Source organism: Gekko japonicus, unplaced genomic scaffold (genome assembly GCF_001447785.1).
Source record: "Gekko japonicus isolate JY-2015 unplaced genomic scaffold, Gekko_japonicus_V1.1 scaffold1760, whole genome shotgun sequence".
In the NCBI taxonomy this organism is placed as follows: Eukaryota; Metazoa; Chordata; class Lepidosauria; order Squamata; family Gekkonidae; genus Gekko; species Gekko japonicus.
In genome coordinates, this window is record NW_015163655.1 from 51,835 (window position 1) to 64,534 (window position 12,700).

A 12,700-nucleotide genomic window follows, 5' to 3' on the forward strand; every position below is an offset into this window, starting at 1 on the left:
CCTACCTGCTCTTTCCCATGCATAATCTTATAAACCTTGATCATGTCACCCCTCAGTCGTCGTTTCTCCAAGCTAAAGAGCCCCAAGCGCTTTAACCTTTCCTCATAGGGAAAGTGTTTTCTTTTCTTTAACTTATTTCCGATTTTAAAAAAATAGAGAAACAAAACTAAGACAGAAGAAGTTCTGAAATACAAACTGCAAAGCTATTATAAAATGTCAGTTATACGAACTCAGCATCAATTTCTCATGCTGGACAGGAAAGCATTCCCTTTCCCAAATTTATCAGACATTTGGCCACGCAGTAGACAAGGTAGTTTGCACAGGCGAATGCATTCTACTGATTTCTCTAATGAATGCTCCTTCTGCAGGATTATGTCCTTCTTCTTGAGAGCCAGTTTGATGTAGTGGTTAAGTGCGTGGACTCTAATCTGGAAGAATCGGGTTTGATTCCCCACTCCTCCACATGCAGCTGCTGGATGACCTTGGGCAAGCCATAGTTCTGGTCAGAGCTGTTCTCTCAAGGACGGCTCTGGAAAGAGCTCTCTCAGACCCGCGTACCTCACAGGGTGTCTGTTGTGGGGAGGGGAAGGGAAAGGAGTTTGTAAGCTGCTCTGAGACTCCGAGCGAAGGATGGGGTATAAATCCAATCTCCTCCTCCGATCTGGGAGAACCGGGTTTGATTCCCCACTCCCCCACTTGCACCTGCCGGATGACCTTGGGTAAGCCATAGCTCTCTCAGAGCTGTTCTCTCAAGGACAGCTCTGGAAAGAGCTCTCTCAGGCCCGCCTACCTCACAGGGTGTCTGTTGTGGGGAGGGGAAGGGAAAGGAGTTTGTAAGCTGCTCTGAGACTCCAAGCAAAGGGAGGGGAATAAATCCAATCTCCTCCTTCTCCTCCTCCTTCTTCCAATTTTGAGCAAAAAATTAGTCTTACAGATGTTATGGCATTAGGAACGAATTCACAAATATCTTTAGAAGGGCATTTGACATGATTGAACCAAAAAAAACCCTTAGGGTCTAATGGTAGCTGTTTCCTTATGCCTTTATGCAGTTTTAACTGCAACTATGTTTTAATGCAATTGTTTGTTTTTATGTCAGCCGCCCTGAGCCAGCTTCAGCCGGGAGGGCGAGATAAAAATCTGATAGATAGATAAATAAATACATAGAGATAACTGTAGCGATCATATTCTGAAATGCGATCAGTTGACAAAAGTTGATGCCGGAATCAAAGTGCGTGAACTCATTCAAGTGCCACGGAACTTCTGCCTATTCTTGCTGCCGTGGGCTGCCGTGGCCGCCCTGCTGGAATGGCACATTTTCCTGTGCCCCTGTCTGTCAGCACTGCAGGGTGGAGGATCTCCCCTGGGGCTGTGGGGCTTCTTCTCTTCCTACATAAAATGGTCATCGCCATCGCTTGAAACAATGACTGTGTATTCCCTGCCTTCTTATCTGTCTGCCGGGACATCCTGCCATCTCTTTCCCCACTCAAACCTTTTGTCTTTATTTCTTTGTTTAAAAACGGGCCTCTCTGTGGTCATGGCTGCCTCCCTTCCGTGCATTCATTCTCGCCTCTGTGCATTTGCCCTAGGGCTCTTTCTAGCAATCCCTGGTGTCTCCCAGGCTGAAAGGACACTCCTCTCCTGAAATCCCATTCATGCAAAACTCCCAGGTGACCGCGGGCCCATCGCAAACTGGACGGCCGCGCAGGGTTGTTGTCAGAAAACGGAGGAGGGAAAACCCTATTGGATGCAGTAAATAAGAAGCCTGGAGACCGACTGGTGGTAAAGGCAGAAAGTTTATAGTGCAGTAATGGTAACTATATACAGAGAATATACAAACTGTTGCACAGCATAACATACCTCGGATGGAGAGAGCTATGTCTCCCAATGTGGCTTATCAAGCCTATACATTATATACATCACACAGCCAATGAACATCAGGGCCAACTAATTACCCACTCCTAACTACCACAAGGAGCAGCACCTGCTTGTTTAACACCTGGCTGCAACAGTGTTAGCCACTTAGCATGACAGCTAAGACTTAGGTACTTTAGATCACTCTGATCTACACATGCATGCAGTGACAGCTTGCTACCTCACTACATCTAGACATATAATCCAATACAGAGCGGGGTCAAGACATGACTAACAATGAACGTGAGTTTGAAATAAATGGACTATTTTTCTAAAACGAAGTCTCCCCCCCGTGGGAAAAGCAGAGCATGAGGAGGGACGCCTCCTATGCGCTTGGACAGTTTAACGCAGCGAGGGGGGGGGACAGTGATTTATTTTGAGAGACTTACTTGAGCACCGACAGTGAAACGACGAGTCTTTCAAGCCCCGGCAAAGCGGATTTAAACTGTAAACAAAGTGAGAACATGGCGGCTTCTTGAGGGAAGTTGAAACCGAAAGGCAATCAGAGTCCAAGACCGGAAGAGGGAGCAGACGTCATGAGCGGATACGCTGAAGCCTGTTTTGGAGCAACTCGGTGGTATTAACCAGCAACTGGCCACTCTAAAGCAAAACTTCGCTCTGCAGCAGCGCCAGCTGGCAGAGACAGAGAAGAAAGTGGAGCATGAGACCGGAAGAGGGAGCAGACGTCATGAGCGGATACGCTGAAGCCTGTTTTGGAGCAACTCGGTGGTATTAACCAGCAACTGGCCACTCTAAAGCAAAACTTCGCTCTGCAGCAGCGCCAGCTGGCAGAGACAGAGAAGAAAGTGGAGCATGCAACTGAGAAAATCACAGAGATGGACACCGCAAACAAGAAGATGAAGAGCAACAGATGTGGAATCAAAACAACTACTGCAGGAAAACCGTTTGCTACAGCTGTAAATGGAGAAAGCTAACGTGACTCTCAGATTTCAGGGAGTGCCTGAAAATGAAAAAGAAGATTTGAAGAAGACTCTGGGTGAGATTATTGCTCCAGTAACAGGCTTACCAGCAGATGAAATAGTCAAAGATATGGAGCCAGTTTGGTGTAGTGGTTAAGTGCGCAGACTGTAATATGGGAGAACCGGGTTTGATTCCCCACTCCTCCACTTGCACCTGCTGATGTGACCTTGGGTCAGTCACAAGCTCTGGCACAGCTGTCCTTGAAAAAGAGCAGTTTGTGTCAGAGTTCTCTCAGCCCCACCCACCTCACAGGGTGTCTGTTGTGGGGAGGGGAAGGGAAAGGAGTTTGTAAGCCGCTCTGAGGCTCCAAGTGAAGGGCGGGGTATAAATCCAATCTCTTCTTCTTCTTCTTCTATCGGGCATACTCCAATTATATTAAAAAAAATAGCCTGCCTGGGGAGATTGTGGTCAGATTTGCAAGAAGACATACCAGAGATGCTATATTAAAGGCAACTTCGGCAAAACAACTGAAATTTGGGAATATAATTGTTAAGACTTTGAAATTCCTTTACAATAAAACAGCTACTTCAAGGTCCCCCATTGAGTGCCCTAGGAGGTTGAAATGTTCTAAAGGTTTCTCAATTTAGTGATTCAAAATCGCTAAATGGACACATATCTGACATCAAGAATCACTAAATTTTATCCTTTGATGTAAGGTTTGACCTATTTGCCCTATGTAGAGAACTGAATGGCATTGTTAGCATTTAATGGCATATAGTGTTAGAAGATGAGCCAGAGAATGTGCCTGAGATGGTGTAGTTAGTGTTAAGTCCAGTGACTGTTGTCTGGGTATATGTGGCAGCAAAGTTGGCATCTGGATTTATTGCCAGTTCTGGTACCCATGTCCATGTTTAAATTATTGTGGGTGAGGAGTTTAAGATTGGGGAGCTGTCTGCACAAGAAAAGCCCCCCCCCCCCAACTTGTAAAAGAGAACTGTCATTATCCAGTGGAGGTTGTAAGTAGCTGATGTGTTAAACTGGTTTTTTTTAGTTGATTCAAGTGGGTAGCCTTGTTGGTCAGAAGTGTGCAAGCACACAAAAGCTTATACCCAGAATTAAACTTTGTTGGTCTTAAAGGTGCTACTAGACTCAAACTTTGTTCTGTTGCTTCAGGCCAACAGGGTTACCCACCTGAATCTATCTTCATGGAGAGAACCTCCATAGTTAAGAGGCAATAGACCTGAAAACTAGGAGGTGACATAACGGTAAGGCCTTGTCCTCTGTGCTTTGCTTATCGGTCCTCCAGACAACCGGTGGGCGGTGGGCTACTGTGTGAGATGGACTACGGGCCTGCTCTTATATAAAAGGCATATTTACCAGCAGTCTAAATAGTACGCTACATTCTTTCGAATAGAAATCGGGGCGTCTCCTCTCACCAAATGCCCCTTCTTGAAAGAGATTCCCAATACGGGAGGAGGGGAAAATGCTTGTTGAAAACGTACATATATTTGCACTGGTGCAAAACAAGGGCGCAGACCTAGACATAGGTCTTTGGCATCACAAATAGCAAAGCACGCATGCGTCCCCGACGCATCGCCAATAAACAGTACGCATGCGCACCCGGTCCCGGGTCTACCTCCGCCTCGAATTTGCTCACCGTCGAAGGGGGTTGGAGGAAGGCTCCCCACCTGCCCCATACCATTCCTCCGCTGCAGGGACGCTGGTTGGATAAGATTCCGAAGGGGGCGGGGCTTGCAGGGCGGAATAGAATCGGCCATTGTAGTGGCCGGAGCTGGCATAGTAAGAAGGACGGGAATATGGCGTACAGCGGCCTCGCAGTGCCTATCATCGTCATGACTGTTTTCTGGGGGGTGGTCGGTGGTGTCCTCCCGTGGTTCGTGCCCAAAGGGCCTAATCGAGGGTAAGTGATGGGAGGAGAAGCGGTGGTGGCAAGAAAGAAAGCGTTGCGTCTCCGCTAGGAAGGGCGGCGAGGAAGACCCCTCTCAGAGCCTTCTGCACTTCAAGGTGCCTGGTAGTCCGCAGTGGAAGCTCTCGATGGTTCTGCTTTCTTTGCTGCCTTGTAGGATTCGTTGCTCTCTGTCGCGTCGCTCGGGTTTGAAAACCGTTGAGAACGACCTAAAACGATGTTTTGCTTGACATTCGACTGCTCCCACCTTCCGTGGTCTGTGAGTCCTCCTTATTTATGGGTTTGTTGATTCCATTTAATCTATAGTTCCACATTCTCCTTTCTTATGGCAACGCCAGATTTCTCTTCCCCCACCCCCGTCTAGGTTCTTTGCAACACTTACCGCTCTGCGTGAAAAATGTTAATGCAAAGTCGTAATGCTTTGAGTTCTCCCGGGGATAGTTTTTCTAGGATTTGCGTGTATCATGTGCAATATGCACTGCGTGCTCGTTACATGAACTCTGTTTGAGGTGGGCATCTGTTGGGTCGGGTATTTGAAGTGCTTCTCTGTAGCATGAGTATTTAAGATACTCTTGTGGTCGTAGCTTGGTAAAATCAGATGGAAGGTAGCCATGTCACAGTTTTGTGATAACTTCTTTTTCCTGACTGCTCAATGTGTAACTTTTTCCTTCTAATCAGGAGGCCATTAGATGGATAACTCAGCGTGGAATTGTCTGACAACTGGATTCTCCATTGTACCTTACTAGTAGCATTTGTAGCTTTCTGTGTGAAAATGTTCCATCCAGGTCACTCTGTGGTCTGGAATAACATCTCCTATATAGTGTCACCCTCACTGTGACATCCTTTTTTCCACTCTGGTGTTTCTAATCCTGGTGCTAAACATTCACATGATCACTAGCAGTGTCTGTTCTGACCTTCCTTTTCTAACTGTACAGAACCTTTCTATCATTGTAGAATACTAGAAGTCACTTCAATATAAGTTAAAATGACTGGTTTAAATATTATACATCTCCTTTGTATAAGTTTCAGTAGCCTTGTTCATCAATATTTTGTATATTCCCTGCATCACTAACATAGTTATCTTCAAAACTATGATGCTTGACCATTTGTCTTGAAGAAGAGGAGATTGGATTTATACCCCACTCTTCACTACCCGAAGGAGTCTCAGAGTGGCTTACAATCCCTTCCCCTCTCCGCAACAGACACCCTGTGAGGTAGGTGGGGCTGAGAGAGCTCTCTCGAGAACTGCCCTTCAGAGAACAGCTGTGAAAGAACTTGTGATTGACCCAAGGCCATACCAGCAGCTGCATGTGGAGGAGTGGGGAATCAAACCTGGGTCTCCCAGATTAGAGTCTGTGCTCCTAACCACAACACCAAACTGGCTCTTTCAATCTCTGGGAAAGCTGCTCAGTGCACAATTAAACTGTGTCGGAATCCTTATAAGACGTAATTACTATTCAGTGCACCATATTTAAGTAGTATTAGAGTAAGAGATATCAACTTTAAGAACTAGGACAGAACACCATTTATATTTCAGACACAGGGCTTTACTTGTAGCAGTAATCTTTAAATTAACTTCCAGAACTGGACATCATTACAAAGAGAATTTCAAGCATATAATTGACTGCATGACCCACACTTCTGAGACCACTTTTCCACTCAGTGTTGTTAGCTTCATTGAAAAACTGAACTTCTTCACATACTTTATAGCTGGAAATTATTATTCACTTAACTGTTACTTCGTTTTCGCCCCACTTGAAGTTGTGATTCAAGCCTACAACCTTGTGAAGCTGTACTGACTGCAACCCCAGCTCAGAAGTTCATATGCTTATATAGATATGCCCAGGTAGATTGTCTTTCCAAGAGGAGATCTTGAGCAACAATTTCTCTGCCTGAAAAAAATCTTTCCCCTTGCAGTGTCCTATATTCAGTCGTCACCTGGCCAATATATCGGCTCCGTGGGCTGGGAGGGGGAGGCCTTTGCAGACTAGGATGTGATTACAAGCTGTACATTGCTGCCTTCTCATACAAATGACCCCAGCTGAATAAACTGTTTGCCATAACCTGGATGGACACGACCACCACTTGTACAGTTTATAAACTGTTATTTTTTTCTGGCTTACAGATAGTAAGTGGTGTAATAGTGCAATAGCTTTTGAATTCTGTGTGCTAACCAATGAGAAAGAAAATCAGAATTATTTTCCAAGACAACTGAATTCAGTGTCCTCTGTAAATTAAGTGTTCTTGTGTGATCGTTCCTATTTTAAGCAATTTATTGTCTTCTAGCCAGGGCAAAGCAAGGTGTTAATACTCTGAGCTGACTGTTCTAGCTCTGGAGAGTTCATCAATTATGGCTAATTTATGTTTCAAGACAGTTTGTGCAGCTCATAGGTGGTGATACAACTACTTCCCCCTTCCCCAAGAAGGAAAAGGTGATTCTACAGTTAGTGTACTCTCAGCTAAGTACCAAGTGCCCTATTTCAGTAGTATGAGCATGAGATATATGGAGCCCTAGGAGGAGTTATAGTTATTGCTTAAGAAACTGTGGTCGTGGTGAGTTCAGTTTATTGCACAGTGTAGTGCCCAAGATACTGTGCTATGAATCAGGACATCCTCTATTTAAACACTGTCTCTCCCATGAGTTCACTGAGTAACTTCAGGCCAACTGTTTTTCAGCTTCAGTCTCTTATCTCAGACATGGAAATAATACTACTCATCGACCTTACACATTGGTTGTTAGGGTAACTGAAAATGTATTTGAGCATGCTTAAGTGATACCCCTGCATTACGCTCTTCACAGAACAACTTGCTGGTGGTCTGCATCCCCAGAGATATCTGGCTGTCCTCAACCAGGGCCTTCTCAGCCCTACCTGGACCCCATGCTCGCAAAGCACCCACAGACCAGAAACGGGAGGGGACCACAAAAATAGCGCTACTTGCTTTTAACTATTGTATAATGTTGGATATGGTTTTAAATCTGTACATCGCCTAGAGCCCCACAAATATAATGTAATTAATAAATAAATGCTGTTAAAAACATTTGTATTGGATCATCCTCAGTCTGTACATGATAGAGGTTAAGAACTAATGTTCTTTTTTTTGCTGACTAGTGCTAGTATGTAAACGTTTCTTCAGTTTTGTCACCTCTTTCTCTTTACTTTTTTCCTATAGTGTTATCAACACAATGCTGGTGACCTGTTCTGTTTGCTGCTACCTCTTGTAAGTATACATACACACATAAACTTTATTGCATTAGCTCATAGCCTTAGCAGGCATTTTTGTAAGTATCAGCATTTCTCCTTTCATTTTAGTCATGACCAGATTTGTGATGTTACAGGACTAGAATGGTTTGGGCATACACAGGGAAAATCCTCATTAGTTCTAATATCATAATTGATGGGAATAACATACATGTACATCTTTAAGGATTCTTAACCTGTAGCTTCTTCTGATACTCTTGCTTCTAATAGTCATTGGGTTGTATCCCACAACCTATCAGCAGAAAGTGCAGACAGTTGCTGGTCTTTACAGTTTCCCCCTCTCCCAGAAGTCCTTTCTGAACTAGAATAGCTTATTCTGAGAGCGGTAGCCACATGGGTCAAGAGGCTGCACTGTATGTGAGGGGAGGGCAAAATCGCTCCGTCTTGCCCCTTCGGTGAGCAGAGCTCCACTGACAGGACAGAAATTGAGAACAGTTTCATCCCTTCTCCACCCCTACTGCAAGCCTCTGGGTCTGCTCGGGGAAGCTACTTTCCCAGGGTCAGAAGTGACTGCTGGAAAGACCTGTGATCCTTGTGCTTGATCCAACCATTTGCCTCTAGATTGCTTCTGATTGCTTCAGGTTGTCTATTAAAGGTTTCTTCGGAAACCTTCATTTGTTTGTCCATCATGAAGCAGTAATTGATATCTGTGTGTCTTTCTAATATTTTGTGGTGTTAAGTACTTTGTAACTGATGCATGTATTTCTAATTGACTGTATTATCTAACTTTCAAAATTCCCTGAATAGCTTCCTCTTTTTTTCTGGGAAGTGTGTTGCAGTCATTTCAGGCTCCTGTACTCCTGCTTTAAAATAGAATCTTTCAGTGTATTGCATGTGCTTGTAGATCATTATTATATGATACTAAACAATAAATTCTAAAAATATAGCAAGTCTTCTGGCCCAGTTTTGCCAGCTTCAGGCTTCTATAGGTCATTAAAGGAACTTGCTCAATCAGATTGAACTTTATCTCATAGTAGTGAGCTACAAACTGGAATTGCATTGTCTGTGAATGTCTAATTTTCAACATCAGTGAATACTTAAATCTGGAGAGTGGGGCCATGGACAGACACGACAGCTCTTTGTAAAAGCCTAAGAGTAGCCCCAGGTTTATAGAAAAATCTGAAATCTTCTAAAAAAGATTATTAGGGTAAAATCCTTCAACAATGATAGAAGCAGCATGGATAGATTTAAGAAACTGTTGCCCTCATTGGTCCCTCAATGTGGGGAGATGGTATATAGGAAGAGTAAAGTACTTGTGGGTAAGTACCCCAAGTACTTGTGGGTACTCACAGTGCAACTGGGCCCCCAACAGCTGGCATCATGCAGCTGGGGAAGAGGTTTTGCTGCCAGGAAAAGTTTTGCTGCCAGAAGCAGGAAAAGAGGAGAGGCTATGGAGGCTTTCAGGGAAGGAAAAGAAGAACTAGTGGGAGAGGGGGAATCCTGGTAGATTCTCTGCTTGTATTGCCAATTTGCCTTCATTGTTGCCTATATAAACTTTAGTTTTGAGCATAGTTCATAGTTTACAGTTAACATGTTCAAACAAGGTCTGGTTTGTCATAGTCTGGATTAGCCTAGGTCAGGGCAGGGGCCTCTCTGTTTTGGTTTTGTGTTGGGGCAACCAAGTTTTATGTAAGTACATCTTTCTTGTTTATGGTTCAACACACCAGGTCCTGAATATGACCTGGATGACTTTTAAAATATGCTAAACTAGGATGTCTTTGTTGCTTTTATTTAAAGCACACATTTATGTATGTAAACAGCTATTGTTCTGAGACTTTAAGATTCTTCTTGGATATTTTTATTTTGCTATCCAGTTGTGAGATTAGAGTTCTTTGTCCTCTCAAATTCCTTGCATTAAAAGTCCTGATAAACAGGCATCAAGTAATCTGTTTATAGGGCTGAGGAGACATATGTTGGTAAGGAGGGAGTTGCAGTGGCATGAGGCTAAGGAAGAGTACTGAGGTGTGCAAACCCTGAGACCCTGCTTGGGGAGAGCTTCTCATCTTGTGTGTAGCTGTAGGATGGTTTTTCAGAGTATAAAACCATAGTGTGGACTGGCTGCAGTGGAGGAGAGGATGTCTGTGACTGCCCATCTGAGTGCATCATGAATGAGGCTTTGTTTTGAAAATGGTCAGAGCAAATCAGTACTCTCAGTACAGAGTGACAAGACTGTGTCTTTGATCCAGGCTGGCATTTCCACAGGCATCAGGGTTTCTGCCCATGGGGCATGATTTTCTTCCCTCCTCTGGCAGCCTGAAACCCTGTTCCTGGATCCAAGCCTGCATCCTGAAGTATAGGCAGAATTGTATAATTGAATATTTATGGCTTTCACTTGGTTCTAGTTGAGAACACTGCAAGGTCCCCTCCAGCGAGTATGCCACTTAATGAGATGAGGATGTGGGGTGCATGTTCAAAAGTCAGCTGACCTATCATCTTAAGTACCCAAAGACTAAATACTATGCTGCCCTTCTTCTGTAGCCACCCTGTTCTATATGCATAAATGTCTGGACAGCATACCAGTTTCTATATCTAATGTGGCTAGATAGTTCCATCTGTAACTAAAGTAACACTGTTGCATAAAGATTCGGTTGGCCTAAACGTTTTAATTCTATCATAAGTCTTGGTTGTGAATTAGCTCTAGTCAGGCCTGTTGATTATACTGTTAAAATTTAAGGCCTGTAGCAGATAATGCTAGAAGAATTACAGTTCTCAATACAGTAGGAGGAAGGAGTGAATCTTCTTGAAAGCATCTAAATATCTTTGCTCTTCTGCCTGTTTCACCATTTTTCATGAATAGTCAGTTCATGGAAGCAGCAGCAACAGCATGACACATCTTTTGGTGAACTGGGGTTAGTAGTCAAATCTCACCTGCTCTTCAGAATTAAGTATCTCCTCTTTTACTTTACTCAGCCATATATTTCATAGAAAGAACCACAGTTGGATCCATGATAGGAAAATCTATTTGTTTCTGTACAGATATCATATGATAGACATCTGCTAAGTGTTTTAACTTTCTGTTCAGATGAGTAAATGCTAGTCCTTGTTGTAAGACACATTTAGAATGCAGTCATAAGCTGTATGATTCCACATGCATGGGTTATATGACTGTGTTTAATAATAAGCCTTTCATCTCCATCTTGATCTAAATAATTTTTGCTGCAAGTTGGAAATGCAGTGTCCAAACATAGGTTTTGTATTCTGAATATAATTTAGTCAGTAGTGGCACTGTTGTAGCCAGCTATAGCCACACTATAATTGGGGGGGGGGGGTTGAAACTTTTTCCACAGCAGTTGGGGGAAAATCACAATTTTGTGGCTGTCTCATTGTTCTTTTCTTAGTTTTCAGGGTCTCAGGTTCACAAGGAAGTAAACGAATCAGATTTGCTTAAAATGTTTTAATGTTTTATAGAGACCAGGTACATTGTACCGACCTTTGTAAGCCGCCCTGAGCTCGTTCGTGGGGAAGGCGGGGTATAAACGTAACTAATAAATAAATAAAATGTGGGTGCTGACCATTATTAGTATCACATACTTTCTTTGCTCGTATTCCAGTGAGATAGCTATATCAGTTTCAGTAGCTACTATGTACTGAGACATACCAATGGGATGAATTCTGTATTCAAAATATGCTTCTAGCTATATTTCACCACAGTTCTTGGTCTGAAGTGTAGGAAGAATGGTGAAAGGAGCACATTGGTATAAGAAGCTCTTTACAGATACACAAGTCAATTATTCTCCTGGATGTTTCTGACTATTATTTGTTCAGAAAGCTAATAGTCTATCATTCAAAAAGTGATTGAGTCTGGACTTGAAAGAATGTTTTGTATTGCCTGGACATCTTAGGAGTGATGTGTGTTGAATGCTAGCAACTAGAAGAATGGTGAGAATGAATAATGTTGGCAAATGCCAATGTGAATCTGCCTACAATCTGCAGAAAGAGAGATGAGGGCTGATTCTTGAAACTGTCCTGTGCTTGCTACCCAAAGCACCCATTTATGGCTTAGCGGTGCATGTGTTCCTCAATGACAAGGCTAGGGGAGGAGGTAGTTCTAGTTTATACTGGGAGTAGCCTTACTTCAATGCAGTTTGCCTCTTTGACATGCCATCTGAGGCCCTTCTGAGCACAGTTCCTCATTACAGGTTCCCATGTTCCAGGTCCCCATGTTCCAGGACAATTTCTTTAGAAACTTACTAATTTCATCGCTACTATGGGCCCAAGTTAAAACTCTTTTATTTTTAAAATACAACTTGCCTGTGACAATTGTGTCAAGATTGTGCTGGGTTACCATATGCAGCCGAATAAGGAGATGGCATGGGGAATGTCACCACTGAATGCTAGTGCATAAAACAGAACTTCCAGAACAACCCTAGATATTGGGAGGTACTCTGGTAATTAAAAGGACAACCCAACAGAACACACTGTTGTGTTTGGGGTGGTGCCTGGGGCACACAGTAGTCATGTTGGCTCCATTGATCAATGAGAATTGTAAATGTGGTTCTCCACAATCTGCAGAGTGCTCACCACTGGCTTAATATGTATGGGGACTGAAGGAACACCATAACATGCCCTTGAACAACAAAGTTGGCAGCATATTAATAGTGAGATTTCACTGGAAAGCTTCAATGTAGGAAGTGCACAGATTGACCATTTTCTTATAGGTGTGTGTTTATATTGCTGTTTG

The 12,700-nt window shown here is 43.4% G+C and overlaps 1 protein-coding gene across 2 annotated transcripts in view; it reads left to right on the plus strand.

Annotated features, from left to right (window-relative positions):
- Positions 1-4,455: 4,455 nt before the first annotated feature.
- ATP6V0E1 (ATPase, H+ transporting, lysosomal 9kDa, V0 subunit e1) overlaps positions 4,456-12,700 on the plus strand; it is a 13,495-nt gene continuing 5,250 nt past the window's right edge. The window contains exons 1-2 of one of the 2 annotated variants that reach the window (XM_015407704.1): positions 4,456-4,753; positions 7,931-7,978. In XM_015407704.1, coding sequence (XP_015263190.1) covers positions 4,650-4,753; positions 7,931-7,978 — 152 coding nt within the window. In that variant the 5' untranslated portion in view covers positions 4,456-4,649. The remainder of the gene's footprint in view (positions 4,754-7,930; positions 7,979-12,700) is intronic. The other variant, XM_015407703.1, reaches the window with a different exon arrangement.